This window comes from Talpa occidentalis, unplaced genomic scaffold, assembly GCF_014898055.3.
Source record: "Talpa occidentalis isolate TD23 unplaced genomic scaffold, MPIMG_talOcc4v2.1 talOcc4.2, whole genome shotgun sequence".
NCBI lineage: Eukaryota > Metazoa > Chordata > Mammalia > Eulipotyphla > Talpidae > Talpa > Talpa occidentalis.
This window is the reverse complement of record NW_023602073.1, coordinates 62,399,174-62,421,162: the sequence shown is the minus strand read 5'-3', so window position 1 is coordinate 62,421,162 and position 21,989 is coordinate 62,399,174. Positions and strand designations below refer to the sequence as shown.

At 49.1% G+C, this 21,989-nt stretch overlaps 1 protein-coding gene across 2 annotated transcripts in view; it reads left to right on the top strand.

Annotated features, from left to right (window-relative positions):
* Window positions 1–21,989, top strand: part of LRFN2 (leucine rich repeat and fibronectin type III domain containing 2) — a 189,825-nt gene that overhangs the window by 56,580 nt on the left and 111,256 nt on the right. The window contains exon 2 of one of the 2 annotated variants that reach the window (XM_037519660.2): window positions 18,238–18,349. The exons of the other annotated variant lie outside the window; for it this stretch is intronic. Coding sequence (XP_037375557.2) covers window positions 18,238–18,349 — 112 coding nt within the window. The remainder of the gene's footprint in view (window positions 1–18,237; window positions 18,350–21,989) is intronic. 2 annotated transcript variants of the gene reach the window in all.

Here is a 21,989-nt window from a genome sequence, read left to right as displayed (position 1 = left end):
GCATCTATGTTCATCAGAGATGTTGTTCTGTAGTAGTTTTCTTTTTTTGTGTCCCGGTCTTCTTTTGGTATCAGAGCGAGTTGGACTCATAATATGCATTTGGAAACATTCCTCTTCATTAATTTTTTGAGAGAGTTTGAGAAGGATAGGTATTAGTTCATCGTTATGTTTGGTAGAACACACTAGTGAAGCCATCTGGTCCTGGCCTTTGATTTTTGGGAGACTTTCAATTGCTGTTCCAATTTCTTTACTTATAATTGATCTGTTCAGATTTTCTGTTTCTTCCTGATTCTGCCCTGGCAAGTTGTATGCGTCTAAAAATGTGTCCATTTCTTCTAGGTTATCCAATTGATTTGCATAAAGATGTTCATAGTAGTCTCTTATGAGCCTTGTATTTCTGAGATGTTGTAACTTCCCCTCTTTCATTTCTGATTCTGTTTGAGTTTTTTCCCTTTTTTTTCTTAGTAAGACTAACTAGAAGTTTGTCTGTCTTATTTATCTTTTCAAAAAGCAAGCTTTGTTTCATTGATCTTTTCTATTGTTTTTTATTTCTATTTTGTTTAATTCCACTCAAATATTAATTATTTCCCTCTTTCTAGTGACTTTTGGTTTCATTTGTTCTTCTTTCTCTAGTTCCTTGCTGTGTAAGATTATTTATGTCAGATCTCTCTCATTTCTTGATGTGGACATGCACTCTTACATATTGCCCTCTTAGTACTGCTTTTGTCATGTCCCATAAGTTCTGGTAGCTCATATCTTTATTTTCTTTTGTCTTCGTGCACTTTCAAATTTCTCCTTTGATTTCTTCATTAGTCCAATAGTTATTATGTAAGATGTTTAGTTTCTTTGTTTTTTCTACTCTTCTTTTTTGTGCTTGATTTCTAGTTAGATACTGCTGTGATAGAGAAGCTACTCATGAATGAAGATCTTCTTGAATCTTCATTGTTGAAATCTCTTGAATTTATTGATGTTTGTTTTATGACCCAATAAAGGAATTATTTAAACTCTGGCACCAGGGGCCTCCCTGGTGGCACAAGGGGTTGAGACGAAACCTATGAAGCTATCTGCAGCCACTACAGCACGAGTTCAATCCCCGGCCAGAGAGGTGACACACATGACACAGCAGACCTCTCCTGACTCACCCGCTGCTCCCCTCAGCAGTGTGTTTCGGTCAATCTGCATGCTCTGTTTCCCACTCTGTCTCTCTGAGTCCTCTCACCCCACCACACCTCTGACCTATACCCCAGCTCTTATATGCATAAATAGATAAATCTTTTAAAAAAAATGAACTCTGACACCAGAGAAAACTGAATTTGAATTCTAGTTCTCGCTCTAGCCAATTGTGACCTTGGGCACGTTTCTTATCCTCTCCAAGGCTCTGTTTTCTCCCCTAAGGATGGGATTAGCAATAGTCACTTCACAAGATTATATGAATTTGTGTGTTTAGAGCACTTGCAGTTAGTAAACACATAATAGTTGTAACCATTTCCCCATTCCTTTTATATGACCCAAACTACAAACTGAATTTGGCGCAAAACTAAGAATATAACCATATAATTTCAAATGCCTTAAACCATTTTTGTTCTAATTTTTAAAATACCACCTTTAAGCATTCATAAATGAGGAAGATAATTTATATCGTGTGATTCTTTAGTACAACATGGCATTCTTCTTAATCACTTTTGTACTTATCATTTCTTTTTCTAAATAATCCATTAGCGAGCTTCCTACACTTATTTTGTTTTATTTTATTTTATTTTTTAAAAGATTTATTTATTTATGCATACAAAAGCTGGGGTACAGGCCATAGATGCAGGGGTGACAGGTCTCACTAGAGACAGAGTGGGGAACAGTACAGGCAGATTGACCGAAGTACACTGCTGAGGGTAGCAGTGGACGAGTCAGGGGAGGTCTGCTGCGCCATATGGGTTTCTCCCTGGCCGGCCGGGGATCGAACTCATGCTGCAGAGGCTGTGGATTGCTTCACAGTATGGTGCTTTAACCCCTTGCGCCACCAGGGAGGCCCCTCCTACACTTATTTTAAATTGATATATCCTCCATAGTGACTTCAGGCCTTTTCCTTCCATGACTGAAGGTTTAGGGTCCTGGAAAGAGTCCAGGCTTTGTGGTTAGACAGGTCTGAGTTCAAATTCTGACTCTGTTACTTGCTAGCTGTGTGGCTTTAAATAAATCTATCCTCTGTGTAGCTGTCTATTCCTGTGTATAACAGTATGTTACCTCACAGATAATGGAGCCAATTGAATAAAATAAAGTATCCCGAGCCCCTAGTTTAGGGGGAAAAATCAATGAGTAGTGCCACTATCTATCAATTTTATAGATTTCATCTACAAAACATGGGCTAAGAGTGTTTCCTGAAGCTCAGGGTTGAAGAGGTGGTGGTTGTGCAGGAGGACGTTGCATGTCTATGGAGAGCTGGCTTTGACTTCACAGTGGACAGGAGAGAAAGAAAAATAATTGCTGCCTCTGGGGAACCCAGAAACTCAGGAATATGAAACAGAAACTCTAATCAATGTGAAAAACTGATGTGCTAAAGACAGGTGGTCATGAGATGGGGCCCTGGAGGGACACAAGTAAGAAGCTTTCATTGTCTGTCTTTGCTAAAGGTTTGTTTTGTGGCCCCTTTAAGGTGTACTATAAAAGGGATTTAATGTGCCTTCCATGACTTGGAATGGCCTTCCCACTCAGTGGGAAAAGGTCATACTGTGCTGTCTAGACTGCACCGGCTCTGCCAACTTGCACCTGTCAAGCAGATACACTCTCTGAAGGAGCCTCGTTCTCATTATCTGTACATCGGACCAAAGTAGCTCCCTCAAGGTCGAGGTGCTCCTGCCAGCATTGCTCACACCTGCGCCCTGCACACCGTGGGTGGAAAATCATGGTCATCCTTCCAGGAGCCTCTTGAGACTTGCATATTCCAGCAGGGTTCCTGGTCCTTACCTGCTTGTTTAGGGTCCATGTTGGCTGAAGATGGGACTTGTAGGTAGTGAATTTTCACACAGAGAGATGGAGAGGGGAGAAACCCAAAATCCAGGGTAGACACATGTGGGACTCAGAATTTGGGGCAAAGTTCCAGGACCAAAGAAAGGCAAGACAGCAGGAGATAGCAGCGAGGCCCGGGTGGAGGCCTGGCAGTGCAGGAGGCCTGGGGGAGCAGATGGGCTTCCTGGGGGAGGTTTAAGGGAAAAGCAAGAAAAGGTGTGACCAGAGGAAGGAGGCAGGGATAGAGCCAAGGGGCAAAAGGTGGCCTCAGAGCATGTGTAAATCTCAGCACCCTCTGCTCATAAAGAACCACAGAAGCGTGTTTCTGTCAGTTTTATATTAACATTTACATAACAAGAAGATTGAGAGATTGCATTATTTACATATATATGGAGGCCGCCTGGAACTGGGGATCCTCATGCCTGTACATGACGTTTTATTGATTAATAAATTAGACACTTACAGATCAGGCACAAATCAAATCCATCCATTTCAGACACCCATCAGGTGCAAATGAATGTAAATTGGCGGCTTCATTTGCATACGGAAAGCAAACCATTTAGTCGTCATTTGTCATAGGCACCCTTGAGAGGCTGTAATTTGCCTTGTGGAGGCAGCCTGCAGCAGGGCCGCCCCTGTGCTCTGGGTGATTTCTGAGACTGGAGAGGGGAGCAGTTAAGCTTCTGGCTGGGGGAGAAGGGGTGTGGCCTAGGGAATGCTCAGTCCTCAGCCCCCTCCCCAGTCACCAGCAAGGCCCCAGAGGAAGACAACCCTGGAGCTGGGTAGGTGGCACACTCGGCCATTTACCTTGTCACAGAATCTGAGTCCTGGTGGCCAAAACTGGAGGAAATCTTGAAGTAGACATATCAGCCCTTTTATTTTATAGACAATGAACTGAAGCCCAGAGAGGGAAAGTGATTTGCCTATGGTAACACAGCAAGGTGAGCACGTGCCAGGACTAGAACCCAGTAATGTTTACCCCAGTGCAGTACTCTTTCCATGAAGTTAATGTGATTCCTTTTAACAGGAAAGGAAGAACTTCTGGAACCATTGGCCCTGACTCCTTTTTCTGGGGCAGGACTTGGGATTAGGGGTTCAGAATGAGGATGAGTTATTTCACTGAGCATGTAGTTGTTTTGCACAAGCCCCTGTTATAGCCTGATTTCAGATCATGTGGAAGGGTCCTCTCCCCTGGGACTCCCCAGCTCTCCATATTTCTGACTCTCCAAGCTCCATTAGGGACAGAAAGAACTTTTCATTACCTATGAAAAAACATAGTTTAAAGGCTGACTGAATGGGTGGGGGGCCAGAGAGTGAACAGGAAAACCTTTGTGCACTGCTCGAGCGAGTCAGGGCACCATGAAGGATGGAACAGGTGCAAAAAAGGGGGGACCCCAGAGACCCAGCTTCACCTTCTTTACCATGGAAGACAGAAATGGACTGTGAGTGTGTATGTGTCTGTGTGTGTGAGTGTGTGTGTGTGTGTGTGTGTGTGTGTGAGAGAGAGAGAGAGAGAGAGAGAGAGAGAGAGAGAGAGAGAAAGAGAAAGAGAGAGAAAGAGAGAGAAGGAAAGAAAGAGGGAGATTCATTGATTGATTGATTCAGGGCAGAGGGGGCTGGTGACCCACAGATGAGTTACCAGGACATTGATGGAGCTACTGGGCCAGGCATGCAGCTGGTCTGTCTTGCTGTGGGAACTGTCGTAGGCAGAGGGGCAGATAAGTTGACCTCAATGGTAGTTTTCTTTGTTTTGAAACCTGCATGTGTTTTTGACAGATTAGAGAATCAAGGTTTAGATGTGTTTTTATTTTATTTTTAAAATTTTCTCTCTGCTGTATACTAAGAAAACAGGCTAATGGGGACATTATCCTCCCTGGTTCCTGTACTCCTACTGTTCACAATTATGAGGAAAACATTGTCATTTTCCTGGAACTGCTGGAAAGGACATGAGGCTTAGAGAGGTCTTTGCAGCCGCTCTTCCTGCCCTTCAGCCCACAGACCCAGCTGGGTAGCAGTGGGAAGATTAGCTTTGAGTCTCAGTGTGTCTGACTGGCTCTGTGACCTTGGACCAACCACATCTCCGGTCTATGCTGTGAAAGAGGCAGAAAGTTCCTGAGCTGTTGCAAGGACACGAGGCTTGTATCGGGGCCCCGCTGCAGGAGGCGCCTGGTACAGTTGTGACTGTCTGTGGCCCCAGCACCTTCCTTAACTTGGCCCTCCTAGCAGTGGATGGGCCTGAGTTTAGAATTTCACTCCTATGATTGGCCATTACAGCATCCTGGGCTGCTATTTAGTAGGTGGTCAGGTCAGTTAACAGTGTCTCTGCAAAGTCTTGTTATGCTTATTTCTGAGAACTTTTAGTGATAATGGGCCTGAAGACCATTTAGTCTTTAAGTACTACAAAAAAGGGGAGGGAGTCAGTGCAATGATTTGGGAGCCAGTGTAATGACCTTTAACCCCTTGACACTCCCAGAGAACTTGGAAAACCTAATCTTGTTGAGCTCAATGTGTGCAGCCATCAAGAGGCTGTTGGAAGGGGCAGATCTGGAGGACAGTAGGCATTCAGAGGGAGGGGAGAGGAATGCAAATGCTCCAGATACTGAGCATTTATTGAGCAGCTACTATGTGAAAGGCACTTGCACAGGTATTGTCACATTTGTTTAAGCTGGGTTTCAAAAGGGCCCTTGAGCCTCTGCAGCAATAAGGACAGCATAACAAAAGGGGCAAAAGGTGTGTTAAATTTCACACTTGCGGAAAAGTGCTCTGTCCTCGTGCACTATGACACACTTGGTTTCTCTGATGTCACCCCTCAGGCAGCTTGGTTAGCCCAGTCCAAGGCCTGCTCTCCCCTTGTGTACCCCTGTCCCATCCATTACAGGCACATCTGGGGGCTGCCACATGAGACACTCGGCCCCAGGCCCCAACCTTGACTTAAAGCAACGAGAAGGAAGCATGAGGCAGGACTCAGTGAAGCATCCATAGGCTCTTGTGCCTGCCCCTTTCCTTTAAAAATGGGGGCTTTCAAGCTGTAGTGCTCCTGGGCCCCTCCCAGGGAGTCTGTAGTCCCGATTCTAGGCGGGCAGACAAACAGTGGCTTTGCATAGTCCCTTTGCTGGCCTGCTTGCTTGTATAGTCCCTTTGCTGGCCTGTTCTACCCTGACTGTAGCAGTGGCAGTGTCACCTGTAGCTCAAGCTGAGGGAAGGGGACATGGAGAGAAGAGTCAGTGTCATCTGCAGCCAGTCCAGGCCAGGAACCACCCCCATTTCACCTCTCCGCTAGAGTGCAGCACCTCGCCTATCACTTCTCTAGCTTCCTGTGAGACTCGAACAAGCCCTGTCCCTCGGATGGTACACCTGGGCTCTCTTCTGGCAACACTGGCAGCCTTGCAGCCTTCTGGTTTCATCGACTCCCTCTCTGAGCACCAGACTTCCTTGGCTATTCCCAGATGCCCACAAGATGCTGCCTTCCCAGACGCCATCACAGGATGCCTGACTTGCACCTGAGCATGGCCTCCTCTCAGACTAGCCCTTAGTTGCTCCTCAGTTTCCCATATTTCCCAGCACCAGTCTGGCTTGCTCCAACTCTCCACCACCCCCTTTCCGGCAGGATCTCCCAGCATGCCTTGCAGCACCACCCACTTTCCCTCTGCTGTGAGGGCTCATCTAACTCAAGATTGTTCCACACCTCCATTGGCTGAGCAGCTCTGCCAGACCCCATAATGACCCCACCCCTTCCTTCTGGCCTTGGGAGTGTGGCCTTCACCCCTAAAACACCCCCATGCCACCCATTTCACAAATGAAAAACCTAGGCTGTGGGAAACTGGGCCATAGCTTTTATGTCCAACCCCAAGGCTAATGCTGTCTTATCACAGAGGCAGAGGCTCAGGGAGAGGAGTAGCTTTGCTAGAGGCCCTCTAGTAAGCTGTGGTTCCAGCTACCCTCACCCCCAGCTGGGAGACCCTACCCGTCTTCATCAGTATATTCTTTTCCATTCTGGATGTAAGCGATTGATGGGAGGAGGAGGGTCAAGGCCAAGTTGTCCGCCAGCAAGCATATGATTCAGCACAGTTGAACCTCCTGGTCTGGACACTTCCCTGCCCCCTCCTTCTCCCTCCCTGCCTCAACATCCTCCATCCTCGAAGTCCCTCAAGGGCAGAACCCCAGAGCATCTTGTTGCTGTTTTGTGAATCTCGTGTGATAATTATATGTATAAAATTCGACTGCTTAAACCGTTCAGGATTAATCGGCACCAACACACAGAAATGCGCCTTGTCTGTAATTAGCGATTCCCTGGCAAATGCATTTTGCAAAATAGCACTTGATTTTAATAACAGGCTGTTAGTATTAGAACGCTGTGCCCGTTTTATTTCCAATTGTCAAAGAAGCCCCCTTTCTGGCTGCACCAGCCTTGCTGGCAGGTGCCTTGGGCTGTGAGATCCTGAGGGGGCCTGGCATCCTCTGGGAAGGGCATCTTGGAGGTGCCTCCATCCTGGCCCTCCCAAGCATCTCCCCACCCACCCATTCCCCCAGGGAGCAGCACAATCTCAGCTGCTGGCAGGTTGGATGTGAGCATCCCCGCCCTTCTCGTGCTGAGTCTCCCCCCAGCCCCCTCTCCTTCTTGCTTCTGCTCCACATCCACACTTGTGCTTTCACAGCCTCCTTGCCTCTCTCTCCTTTCCCTCTGGCCCAGGGTCCTCTCTGACTCTAATTCTGTCTCTTTGCATCTTTGAAGACCTCTGTGTTGGTCTCCTACCTGCCTCCCTCTGCTCCTCACTGCCTCTCTAATTGCTTCTCCCTCCTGGTCTCTCTATCTGTGCCAGGTCTTCATTTTTTTTTTAAACCTCACACCTACTTGGCCAGAACAGGAAAGGATGCCCCTTGCCCTGCCCCTCTGAGGATTCTCCAGGAAGTAGGGGCACAGGGATGGCAGCCTCCCACCCACATGCATAGCCAGTCTGGCCAGGCAGGCCAGAGATGGGCAGTGGGAGCAGGGCCTGGGGGTGGCAGCTGCATGTCTTTCGCTCCCACTGCTGCATGTCTTTCGCTCCCACTGCTACATGTCTTTCGCTCCCACTGCTGCAACGCTACCCCAGTCCAGAGGCCCTTCTCCTTGCTGGCACCATTGTGTCAGCACAAAGTCAGCTGTTGGTCCTTTTTGAAGGGGGTGGACAGCAGTGACCAATACAGGGACATCCCTGGAGGGGAGGGGGGAGGGCAGAAGAGGAAGGCCCGGGCACCTTGGGGTGGGTTGAAAGATGGCAGAGTGGTGTGATGGGGTGGAAGGCTGCAAGGAAGGGGGCCCCTCCTACCATGGAAACATAAGCTCAGATTGTCCTGTCTTCCCCCTGCCTCCACCCCTGAACTGACTATCTTCTGATTTTTCTATAACCTGCCACCCAGCTGCCCAAGCCTGAGGCCAGGGCATCATGCTTGACTCCTCCGTCCGTACCCTATGCTGCCTCTGTGCTCCTTCTGCCACCCTTTTCCTACTGCAACAGCTTCTCCTCCTGTAGGCCTTGCTGTCTTCTGTTAACCAGTTCTCCTCTTGGCTGCCAGAGGGTTCTGTCAAAAACCAAAGGCAGGTCTCGTTGCCATATAACTTAAATCTTTTAAGGGATCTCTGTCACCTCAATTTAAGGCCCGAACTCCTGCACTTAGTCCACCTGCCTTACAGCCCCTTCTCCACACTCTTTTCCCTGTATTCCGGAGAGCCAGGCTAGTCCCAGGACCTCAATGCCTTTGTGTGAATTCCACCTGGAATTCTTTTCCCTGCCTCTTCTATTCTGAAAAATCCCAGTGCTTAGAAGTGTTTGCCACATAGTATATGCTCAGTGGCTGTTTGTTGAACGCACTACGGATCTTGTACATTCAAGTGTCTCCTCCTCTGGGAAGGCGTCTCTACCTGCACGGGACTTACCTGCTTCTCCCGTATGTTCTCAGTCACGTTTTATGGATCACTCTCCCTACCCCAGATGAAAACAGACTTGTTACATTTGTCACCTATTACCAAATAACAGCACACTCACACCCACTGTCAAAAGCGTCTGAGCCAGCAAGGCGGGGCTGGAGTGGCTCCATGGCCATGTCTGTCCCCCAAACCTGAGCCAGGGTGGCTAGCTCAGGTATATTCTTGTCACAGCAGTGACAGAAGCACAAAAAGGCAAGAACTACATATGAGGCTTCTTGAAGCATAGGCTTGGAGCTGGCACAACAAGTCACATGACCAGATCCAAAGTCAAGGATGAAACTGTACACTCACCTTTCTGTGGGAAAAAACTTTAGAGTCTAATAGTGAAGAACATGAATGTGGGGCTGGGGTGGGGATATTTGGGTCTGAGCCTGTGTTTGCTTCCTGGTCCCTCTGCTTAGCAGTTTGGACAAGTCATATCACCTCTCTGAACCTCAGTTTCCTTTTTTAAAGTGTTGATATGAGAATTAGAATCATTTGTTCATTTATTCATTTACTCAGTGCATATTTACTAAGCATCTGCTCTGTGTCAAATGCTGTTTACACGCTAGAAATACAGCAGTGAACAAAACTATGATGTTTGTAGAATGCTGAGTTTAGTGTCTGGTCCAGGTCAGGAGTATCCCTTTTCTCCCCCTTCCTCTCCTGCAGTGCCCTGTAGAAGTGGTTGTAGTCCCCTGGCTAATGCCCATTGGGGCTCTCCAGGGTCAGACCCTGCATCTCTCCACTGATCCTGCACTGGACTGCCCTGTGTATTCCGCCTTTACTCCCTCGCCTGGAATCGCCTCTCCCCAGAACCTGACTAATAAATTCCTGCTCACCTGGTTCAGCCTCACTCTCAGATACACTCACCACACTTGGGGGTAATATGGTAAGCCTTGCAGGGCAGAAGCTGTGCCCTGTTCATGTTCAGATCCTCAAGCCTGGAGCACAGTAGGTGAAAGAGTATTGGTAGAAAGAGTCAGTGAATGGATGAATGAATGTGTCTTGAATTGTCTTATCTGTGCAGGCTCAAGGAGAGACCATCATGTGGGGCCATCAGTGAAAGACATTAGAAATGATGTCATCTGCCTTTCACTGAGCATTTACTATGTGTTTGCCCTAGACTGGACCCAGGAATGTTTTGGACCAAGACTCTGGCTGTGTTTGACGTATGTGCTCAGTGGATCATGATATATGTGCTCAGTGGATCACGTAGGGAGAACAGTGACCTAGGAGGTGCTTGTGCCATTGTAGAATCAGACTGCCCAAGTTCAGCTTCTACCTGATTTAAATCTGGGATAGCTTGGCAATTTATTTAATTTGTTCTCCCTTGGTTTCCCCCTCTAGAAATTAAGATAATAGCACTTGCTTCATTGGACTGTTGGAATAATTCATTGAGCAACTATTTATTGGTGAGAGAGGAGGAAAAAGAATAACGGGATCAAATAAGAAGCCACACAAAAAGCACATCATAGGGGCCTCCCCGGTGGCGCAGTGGTTGAGCACTGGGTTGTGAAGCTGCCCGCAGCCATTGTAGCGCCGGTTCAATCCCCGGCTGCTCCCTGGCCACCAGAGGAGGGTCCCGCATGGCGCGCAGACCTCTCCTGCCGCCCGCTGCTCCCCTCAGCAGTGTACTTCGGTCCTTCTGCCTGCTCTGCTCCCCGCTCTGGCTCTGGTGAATTCTCTCACCCTCTTGCGCTTCTGACTATACTCAGTGCTTCTATAAATAAATAAATAAATCTTTAAAAAAAAAAAAGCACATCATAGCACACAGCAGAGTTCATAGCACACACTCTATGTGTTCACAGTTTGTCCCCGTTGTCATCTAGTTCAATTATGTCATTTGACAGATGAAAAGACCGAGAGCCCAGAGAGGACTAGACATTCACCCAAGGTCACACAGCAAAGCAGTGACCACATGGGGACCAAAAATCAGAATGCCTGATACCTAGTAGAGTTCGTTGTACTCCACCACCCACTTCTACTTGGAAAGTCACCCTGGGAGATGAGGAATCCCAGAAAAGGGAGCAGGGAGGGATGGGGGGTGACTGGTCCTCGATTACTCCATCTCAGCTCATCTAGACCTTGATTGAGTGATTCCATTTCTGTGGCCATCGCCCAATTGTCTGCACTAATGGAGAAGAGATAATCCTAAAGCACAGCTAATTCCATAAACCCTTCTCCCCACTCAGCCATGTGCACAAGTGCCTTCGCATGTGCATTGCTGGTAGGTGGGGGTGTGCGGGGGATCCTCCTAATTGACCCTAATGAGGTGTCACACTGTAGCTATTAAAATAAGACTCCTTCCTGCCAACACACGCATGGGCACTGGGGCGGCATCACAGATGTGGGTTCTGGGTGGGATTTAGATGCCAGAGATGAGCAGCGAGTTAGATAATCTGTGTGGAGACCTGGCTCCACAGGTGGAAGGAAACTGAAGACCTGGAGGGGGCATGTCACTGCCGAGGATGAGCAGAGCAGGCCTAGTTCTCTCCTGGGGACCATCCTTGCCAGCAAATGTTCAAACGTGTGAACCATGAGAGCAGGGACGTTCTCTGGCTCCCTCGCCACTATACCCCAGGTACCAGGAAGAGGGCCTGACAGTAACAGACAGTGGTGGAGGGAATGAAACTCCTCACAGAGGAAGCCCTTTTCCTGCCCTTTGTTGGACAAGGAGAGTGAGCTCCTGACACACAAATAGTAAACCAGACTCAGATTGGGGATGCAATGTCCCCTTCACTTGCGGGGTTGGGGGCACCTGAGTTTTGTCCAGCCACCCAGTAACCTTTCAGGGACCTAGAGATGAATGGGAACAGCCGTGCCCAGCGAGGGTGCCATCACTGGCCAGAGAGGCTGGGACTGGCACATGTCAACAAGATGGTGGGCAGATGGCAGGGAGAAACCCTTGGGCAGGTAATTTCCTAATTAGGAAAACAGGTGGCATCTACGGGTGATGCCTACAAATTAAATCAGGTGACCCCTGCCTGCCCAGCTTTCCTGGCTGCCTTTCCCTCAGCAGCATGCTCAGTCCCATTTCCTGTGGGTGTTTTGGTTCCTGTGAAGTCCACTTGGATGACCCTCCCAGGCCTGACTTGACAGAAATAATTTTGGTGCAGATGCTAGCTAGGGCTAAGGATTACTCAGCGCCTGTGGGAACCCCCAAACCCTCAGGAGAACCGGGTGGCCTGGCTACTTTGATGGCTGAAAAAACAAAAACTGAGACTTGCTAAATGTGGTCCCAGGTCATCCCACTAGGAGGCGCCCACACTGAGTTTCTTTCTTTGGAGTCCCTCAGAAGCAGACCCTCAGGCAAGGATTTTTGTGTGAACAGTTTATTTGGGAGGTTGGTTCAGGGAACATTGGTGGGTGGTAAGGGCGGGAGGCACAGCAAGATGGCATGAGAAGGCAACCAATACGGGCTGGGTTTTGAAGTCACCCCTGTTGGCAACTGGAGTTTAGTCCCACCAGCAACTGTGGGACCCAGTGTGGACACTTGGATTACACCATCTGAGAGGAAGTGAACTGGGGTGTTTATTTGCTGCTCACATGTGGCCTTGGAGGACTTTGAGTACTGGACATGGGGAGCGATCATTCCCTGGCACTTTGGGCTTACTCTGGGGGCAGGTCAAGTGGCTGCTGTGTGAGAGAGGCCCTTGGGTACAAACTGGCAGGTGCTGGACCTTGGGCCTCAGGCGCAAGGGCATACACAAGGCGGCCGTGATATTTGCTCCACTGCACCCTGAACCCCAGCCAAGGTGACCTTCACGGCCATGCCCTTTTTTTTAAAGAGGCGAACAGTTTTATTTTCATTTTATTTTTTTTTAAGTTTATTTATTCATACAAGAACTGGGGTACAGGCCAGAGGTGTGGGGGGTGAGAGGATTCACCGGAGACAGAGTGGGGAGCAGAACAGGTGGATTGACTGAAATACATTGCTGAGGGGAGCAGCGGGCGAAACAGGAGTGGTCCGATGTGCCATGTGGGTAGCTCCCTGGCCAGGGATTGAACTCATGCTGCAGAGGCTGCAGACAGCTTCACAGTGCTGTGCTTAACCCCTTGCACCACCAGGGAGGCCTAATGTCTTTTGCACCCCGTCTCACTGAACCACACAACCTGCTGATTTTTTCCTGGGGTTGCCGTTTTCAGGGTCCGGCTTGCCATGGCTTCCAAGCTGGAGGTCTTCTCCACGTGCAGTTGAGGAGGACGACACTCACCGAAATGTGTAAAAGTTTCCCTAGCCGGCTTTCCCAAACATGACTCTGGATCCCCTCCCCCCAGTCATTCAGTGTGTTCTGAAAAAGCAAGCTCATTTTAGCATGTGTCTGAGCGGGGGCAAATTAGGAAGGTAAGGCTGAAGTAAAAATAAACTCACTGAAGCGTGCTCAAAATAAATGGCTTTTGGATTATCTGCTGCTTTAGGTTGTGCCATCCCCGGGGACAGGGCCTATGGCTTCAGGATAGATGATGCCCTTGGGGCTGGCCAGGCAGATCTGGAAATGGGACCTCTAGCCAGGACAGTGCGGGGGTAGGGCTGCATCCTGGGAAAGAGCCAAGCTTTAGGAAACAAGGACGATTTGGCAGCTAGTCTTCTGACCTGCTACTTCTCCAGGAAGTTCAGAGGTATGACGTGGCTGTGGGGAGAGAGAAATGAAAGAGAGCTATGTGGTCAAGTTAGCTTAAAAATGCTGACATTGACAAAGTCTAAAGTTTATTTACTGCAGAACTTCTCAAATCCTTTATTATGTAAATAGGCATTGTGCTCTTCCAAAAGAGGACTATGAGCTGTATATACATATATAGTACATATATACATCACACACATATGTAATGTATGTATACATGTTACATGCATGCATGTGTATAAATGTGTGTATGTTTTTGCTAAAACTATGTGGATCATGAACCGATTTCTTTCCGGCAGAATCAGTGCCCTGGGAACATTCTTTGGGAATACCATTTGGTATTTTTTCAGAGCTTTTTCAAGCCCAATTCTCACAGGGTACCATTAGAAACAGAAGACAGGGCTGTGTCACTTCTCAGCTCAGATCCTTCAAGTTTCCCCACACCTGTGCCCAAGACTATGGGTAGACTGGCATGCTGGCCCCTTGTGATCTGGCTGAGCCCCCACTCCTGGGAGCTCCTGGGGTGGCCCTGAGCTTACAGACTTCTGGGCCTTTGCATGCTCTGCTGCCTCTGGAGACAGGGCCTTTACCCACCTTCTACTTGGTGAGCACCTCATCCTGTATCAAGACTTAGCCCAGACATCACTCTTGGTCTTGTCACCATCCTCGTGTGGCCTTCCTGACCACTCCAGAAATTGCCAGACCTGCCCCTTCAGCCCTCCACTCCCCACCCCAGTTCAGTTCTCACTTTGGCACTCAGAACCTTGCATAAGCTCTCTTGTTACCTTGTTTTATTGTGTGTGATCTGTCTCCTGCCCCTAGAATGTTCATTCCATGGGGCCGAGATCCTCATTCACAGGACCTGGCACACAGTTGGTGCTCAAAAATATGGGTGAAATTATATGGCACTTCTTCCTAAAAGGTTCTGTCTTAATCCCTTGAATGCACAATTAAAATCTTGGGTTTGCAAACAAATCACCATTGTGGTGTCCTGCCTCCCTGGCAAACCGGCTTCTCTGGGGTACCTACTTGAGGCCCCAACTCTGTGTCCCAGTGGTCAGTAAGTCCCTGCCACCAAGGATATGCTCAACCAATCCTGTTACAGCAGCAGTTTTGATTTTTATAAACTGAGATGCCACCTCTCTCTTCCTGGCTGAACTGGGAAACAGGGGACTGGATCTTTTCTACCCTGACCCCTTCCGGCCCAGGGGCTTCTCTTTTTATGTCTTTTTTCTCCCTGACTGACTGTTGTCCCACTATGTGGGCCTGCTGGCTGGAGTGGATTTCTTCCTACTCACAGACAGTGGCAGGGATTCCACACCCCAGGGCTCCACATAAAAGGCTGGGCCCTGGCCTCCTCCTGGTGCATATTTCCGTCCTAATGTCACTTGGAAAATGGGTCTGGGAAGCTGTAGGGTCATGGCGAAGCCTCAGGACTGATCCAGACTTTGCCCTGTTTGTTCCTACTGTGGCTGAGTCCATATGCTCCGTAGGGGAAGACTCAGATGTCACTGAATGGGGTCCAGAGCCTGCGTCCTGGCTGGAGGAGGCCAAGCACAGAGGGTCAAGGCCCCTGGTTGTGGCTCAGGCTAAGTCCCAGATGTTGAAGGAGACACTACGGTATTTCATGGCATCTAAGACTCCTTTGATTAGAAGATGGACTGTTAGGTTTTGTATCCCTTAGAGAGAAATGTCACTGCTGATTAAACTTCAACATGGCATCAATTGTAAGATACATTTCAATTTCAGAGACATTAAAATAAACATATTAGAATTGGTGGGGTGGTGTTTTCCACAGGAAATGGGGCCAGCCGAGGTCAAGTACCCATCTGGGTATATGAGGAGGGAGACTCCAGGTGTTGGCTTTTGCAGCAATTTCTCCCATTTGGCTGGTTTGTGAAGTGAGCTGGAGAGATTTGTCTCCTATTGGGGGAGACCATGGTGAGTTAGTCCCCACGGGAGACTCCTGCATCCTAATGTTCTGGGTTCTAAGGGTTCAAGAGTCTGGCTTTATCCAGAATCCTCTTCCCTGATGAGTTCTGTATCCCCCAAATGACTGTGAAACTCCCCTCGCTCATCCACTCTTCCTTTCTCTGTGTGCAGCCACCCTCCTGTCTCTCTCATCTTCTTTCCCCTCATTCCCTGTCCTCTCTGGCCTTCCTTCTTGATGGTAGCAGTGACAAGTATTTGAAACACACACCCCTTATGTTTCTGCTTTACAGAAAACCAGGCCTCTGGTTGGAATGGATCATCCCACTGACACCTTGTTCCCGGTGCAGTTATCCTGTGTCCCTCCCCCCTCTCCCCTGCAGCATCCGCTGCCACAGGTGCCCCTCCTCCCCTCCCGTGTGTCCCCATGCTTGCTGCTACCTGCCACGCCTCCTCGCACATGCCCACCATGCTTCTCCTTCCCTGGCACAGGCAGGTGGGCGGTGCTGGACAGCACATGGGGTCCAAGGTGGGGTGAGGGTTCTGATGCCTGTGCCTCTGTCACTAATGGTGTGACTCGGGCAAGTGACAGACCCACTCACTGCCCCATTTGCTGTGACAACTGCCACATTCCCTCAATCCTACGGTCTTTACATGCCATCCTACCATCCATGCCATGCTGAAGTTTCTTTTGGGAGGATACCAAAACTAACTATCCAGCTAATGGGTCTTCAATTGGATGAAATGTCTACTTCAAGGGTTGTGAGGATTAAATGAAATATCTTTAAACATGAAATACGTACACATGTGATACACTTATCACACATGAACTATTCTTAACACAGTCCCTGGCATGTGGTAGGTGCCCAGAAATGTTATTACTTTATTGGCACAGGAGCAAATTCCATTTAACCTCAAGGTCTCCCCTCACTGCCCCCACTTGTGGAAACAATGATGCTGTTCTGTGTTCCTTCTCCCAGGTTCTCTTTGGCCTTCTCCCTGCTGTCCTCACCTCTTCCCCTCTCCTGGAATGCCACCTCACCTCCTGCTTACCCATATCAACTCTCCCCTATTTCTTACCAAAAATGACTTCTCACCACACTCTCTTGTCCTCTGATCTGTCATCACCACCACCCCAGCCAGTGCACCTTGGTGTCTGTCGAGGTTTCCTGTTTCTGCTTGTACACCTCATCTTCCCGATGCTCCCCAGCACTCAGAACCTTGTCCCAACACACTCACCCCTGTACCCTGCCTGCCAGGCTGGATGTGGACAGACCTTCAGTAGCCACCCAAGCTGAAGGCTATGTGCCCTGGTCCTGCCTTCTTTCTCCAGTACAGCGTCCAGCCTGGCAGTGTGGGCACATGTCTAGTGGCTCGTGACAGGCTCCCCCACAGGCTAGAGTGCCACGCTCAGACACACTCAGCCACACTCAGCACTGGCCAAGCACAGGGCCCAGGCAGGTGAGAGGAGGGGCTCAATAAGCGTGTGTGCAGGAACACTCTTCCTTCTGGTGACTGGTAAATGTAGGATTAATATGCACATTCTTGCTTACTGGCTGGTTTGTCGATTAAATAAGTGTAGAGGGTCTTTTTTCAGGGGGAGGCGGGGGTGACTCAGCTTCTTGCAGACTAAGACCTTCCAATCAGGGAAGAAACAGGACTCAAGACTACCGGTGGCAGCACAAACGAGGCCCTCTGGCCTTGCCATGCTTGATGATACTCTCAGATTACCCTCACAAATTCCCTTTATGGCAGTTGAGGAAGCTGGGGGCTGAGAGGCCACAGGATGTGCTCCAGGTACTAGGTATGTGGCCCTTAGTCTTCTTTGACCAGGTCCCATAGTGATGCTGCAATTCTCATCACTACCCACATGTGTTCCCTCACCCATTACCCTGTGCCGCTCACTGTTTCCTGTGCCATCGGTTCCACTCTCTGCTCTTCCATTATGTTTAATGCCACTCTGGAGCCACTATGCTGAGCTCATGACCCTCGAGTGGGCCCCAGCCCTCTCTCTGGGAGACACAGCCTGGTGTCCCAGAGCCACTGCCTGTGGAAGGTGATGTCACTAGGCTTGCCGGACATGCAGCCGGTGCTCCTCAGAGAACAATCCTGCCTGGGAGGACAGGAGCAGAAACGCATGTAAGAGAGCGAGATTATTCTTAGAAAGCAAGTGGGAGGTTCTAGCAGAGCACAGGAAGGAAGTTCTGTGGGTGTGTCATTCCTGGCTGGGCCACTCAGGAAGAAAGAGCCCACTTTACCTCTGGTAGATGCTCCAAAATGTTTGTTGACTGAATGAGTGAGTGGGTGAGTGAATGAGAATGCCCCCTCTTTTCCTCAGGCATCCAGTGAGGACCCCACAGGTGGAAGGAGCGTATGATTCTTGGCAGGAAGGGATTTCAAACTCCTTGGATAAAAGGAGCACTGGAGGCCCTCCCCTGGTGGCGCAGGCGGTTGAGCACCGTGCTGTGAAGCTGTCCGCAGCCTCTGCAGCACAGGTTCGATCGCGGTCTGCCGACGAGTGTCCCACATGGTGTGCAGACCACTCCTGTTGCGACCACTGCTCCCCTCAGCAGTGTATTTCAGTCACTCTGCCTGTTCTGTTCCCCGCTCTGGTGAATCCTCTCACCCTCCCGCGCATCTGGTCTGTACCCCGGTTCTTGTATAAATAAATAAATAAATCTAAAAAAAAAAAAAAAAAGAACACTGGAGCTCATCACGTCTACCCCACCATTGCAGGGATGTGGAAGAGAGTCTGGACAGCGGATGTGGTATGTGGAAGACCACACTGTGTCACTAGTGTGGGTGGAGCTGGGAGCTGCCACGCTGGCTCTGAGGCCAAGCTGAAATGGTGAGATGGATGGGGAGGGTCTGGGCTCAGGAGCATGGTGCTGCGGCATCACCGTTATTATTAATTAGAGGAGCATCTCTGTGCTTGACTTCACACCAAGCACAACTCTTTCTGTGTTTTAGAAGTATTGAATCTTTTACTCCTCATGCCAGCCCTGTAAGCTGCCCTACCAAACCCACACTCAAAGCAGCCCACTAAGTAGGGACTTGAAGCTCAGCCCGCCCTGCTGGAGGCTTGGGGTGTGGGGTGGGGACAGGCCCTTTTCAGGTACACTCAGGGAAAACACCTGGGGCCTCCTGGGTAGATCTACTGCCGATTGGGTCCCCGGGGCCATAACTCTGCACCCACTAACAGAGGAAGGAAAGGGGGCACAGATGACGGTGCAGCTAAAAGTGGGGAGTGGGGAGATGGCAGAGAGGCAGAGAGTGGGTGTCCAGTGGGGCAGAGAGGATTTACCTGGCAGGAGGCCAAAGACTGATTCTGCCCTTCCCCCATGTCCTTGACTGCGCACTAATGTAGAGTGGATCAATGTGCCAGTGCGGCACCCACTTTTGTGTGGATTACAGCTCCCAGTCCAGCAGGAAGTGGGGCACAGGGGGCAGGTAGCCAGCCCAAGCTGAGGATGGAACAGAGCAGGGTTGGACCCCAACATGACCTGACTCCAGAATTTCTCCTCCCCTCCCCAAAACCCCCCACCGAGCGCTGCATGGCAGGTGATGGACCCACATCACCTCGTGCCTGCTTTCTCTGCTTTCCCTTGGGAAGAAAGGCCCCGCCTTGGGCACTGTTGTGATAGGCATCAGGAGTCTGGCTCCTAATAAGCGTATAGCACTCGTTGGTCATTCTTCATCTTATGGTCCTTGTGGCCTCAGCGTCAGGATGCTTGGCTCGGAATGGTGGCTTGAGGCTTAATCAGAATCAGATAGAATCAGAAACCTGCCAGGGTGTGGGCATCTCGTGTGTTGATGCAGAATCCACTGGAGACATGACCAGATGAGCCAGTCAAGCCAGGGCAGGATGTCACAGCACACACTGGCACTGGCCATGTGCCAAGTCCTGGGCTGGGCATATTTTCCTTGTGTCCTCAATTCCTCTTCAGAACAAGTTAGTGAGAAACATCTTTACCAAATTGTCACAAGAGAAAACTAAGGTTCAGAGGGCTTCAAAAAGCCCCCAGGCTTAAAATGAGGCCTTTTGATTTTGAGACCAAGAGTAGGGACACCCAGCCTCGCCCGCCCCAGTCGTCTATGCCACCTCCCTTCCTGAACCCTAGTTCCTGAGGATGGAGCCAGCTCAGCAAGGTGATGTCAAGATGAAAGGGGAGGTGGTGAGAGCAGGGCTTAGGGCAGCCTGATGCGGATCAAGTGCTCAAATGGTAGTAATCAAAACCCCATCTGTGTTTTGTTAGGGTATAGAGGTGGGGGAGAAATCCATTTCTAGATCATGGACTAAACCAAGGCACTATTAGTCTGGCCCGGGGGAAAGCTAGATGCCTCGGTGAGTGTTTTTTAAGAGCCTGACACGTGCGGGATGAGTCAGTCTCTTTCCTTGTAGCGGGACTGCTGAGCCTGATCTGCATAGCACAGGCATGGAACCCAGCTCCTGACTCCAAATCCAGCCCCTCCCCTCCACACAGGGGGTACACAATCCTTCCCATTTAGACTCTAGCACCTGGTTCATCCATGCTTTCCAAATTAGTAATGCTATCCGATCAGCTAAGGGCTTTATCATGTGAAAACAGCATTCTCCTTTACAAGTATAAAGCTTAAGATTCCAGTGGCCTTTGTCTTTCTGCTTCATATTCCTGCCAGGAAAACTAGAGACCATTAATCCCAGCTCATAGCTGAGAAAATTGAGGCTCAGGGGATAGACATAAGTTATCCAAATTCTTTAAGTTGGTTGCTGGAAGTGGGGGTGAGGGGACTAGAATTCTAATGTTCTGAGGAAGGAATTCTCATCACCGCATTCTAAGCTCCTTCTCAAAGGGAGATGTGACTGACTCCAGCTTTGGGGACTGCGATCAATTTTAGAAGAGGCGTCTTGCAGCCAGGGACAGCATGGCTCAACAGGTGCAGGCAAATGCTCTAATTTTCAAGGCATATGGGGATGCGCCTGGGGACGCTGGCACCTTCCCAGAGATTAGATACACCTTACTACTATACCAGACGCCAACTAGAGGAAATGCCAGTTAGGCTTGGACAATAGTCCTGGGCACCACTCTGCTGCTAACTTCATAATTTTAGATTATACAGGATGCAGGCTGGGCTCCAGTGCACACTGTTTCTGGGGGTTTCCTTAAAAAAATGCTAGTCTGTTTCTTTCATGCTTCAGAGAGCTAGCCAGGCCATTCTGGACAGAACTCTAACTTCTCAGGCTGCCAGGCTCCATGGAGACATCCGATACTCATGCTTCATGTTCAGAGTGGTGCTGTTCATAAGAGCCCAACGGAGGAAGCAACCCAAGTGTCTGGAGAGACAAAATGTGGTCTATTCATACAATGGAATATTGTTCACTTTTAAAGAGGAAGGCGATCATGATACTTGCTGCATCCCATATGAACTTTGAGATATTGTGCTAAGTGAAATAAGCCAGTCATAAAAGGACAAATCCTGTATGGTTCTACTCATCCAGGTACCAAAGGTGGTCAAGTTCATAGAGACAGAGTCGAGTGGTAGCCACCGGGGCGGGGGAGAGGGGAGTGGGGAATGGAGCTTCAATATTAAAGTGTTTAATGCCACTGAACTGTACACATAAACATGGTTAAAATGGTAAATTTCATGTTATGTGTATTTTGCCACGATTTAAAAAAAAAAAAAAAGGTCTTGACCCCAAACTGTGATATAATATTCAATAGCAGTAAAGGTAGAATTCTATTGATGTCCCCCAAATTAAGATATACAAATTCAGGAGGAAATGCTAGTCAACTGAAAACAAACAAACAAACAAACAAACAAACAAAAAAGATGAACTCTTGGGCCTCCCTGGTGGCACAGGCAGTTGAGCGCAGTGCAGTGAAGCTGTCTGCAGCCTCTGCAGTGCCTGTTCGATCCCCGCCAGCCTCGGAGCAACCCACATGGCGAGCAGACCTCTCCTGTCTCACCCACTACTCCCCTCAGCAGTTTATTTCATCAGTCTGCCTGCTCTGTTCCCCGCTCTGTCTCTGGTGAATCCTCTCACCCTCCCATGCATCTGGCCTGTACCCCGATTATTGCATAAATAAAATAAAATCTTTAAAAACAAACAAACAAACAAAAAGATGAACTCTTGCCATTTGTGACAAGATGGATAGAACTGGAGGGGATTATTCTGAGTGAAATAAGTCAGAAGGAGAAAAAACAAATGCTGGATGATTTCACTCATATGTGGAATATAGAGAAACACCTCCAGGAGGAGGAGGATATGGCTGGCATGGGTGGATGTGGTAGGTAAGCTGTGATCTCTCCCTAAAACCTTCAGACAGAGGACGCTTTGGTCTCTCCCCACCTGCTGCTGCTGATATGTGTGTGGTCTTTATCCTCTATCTGCATGATGATGCTCTCCAGGGTCCCTCTGCCCCTGGCATTAGAGAAATAGACACAATTCCAACAAGGCTTGAACCCCTCGAAAGATCTGGGCCTCTCATCGGAGCTCAGGTCCATCC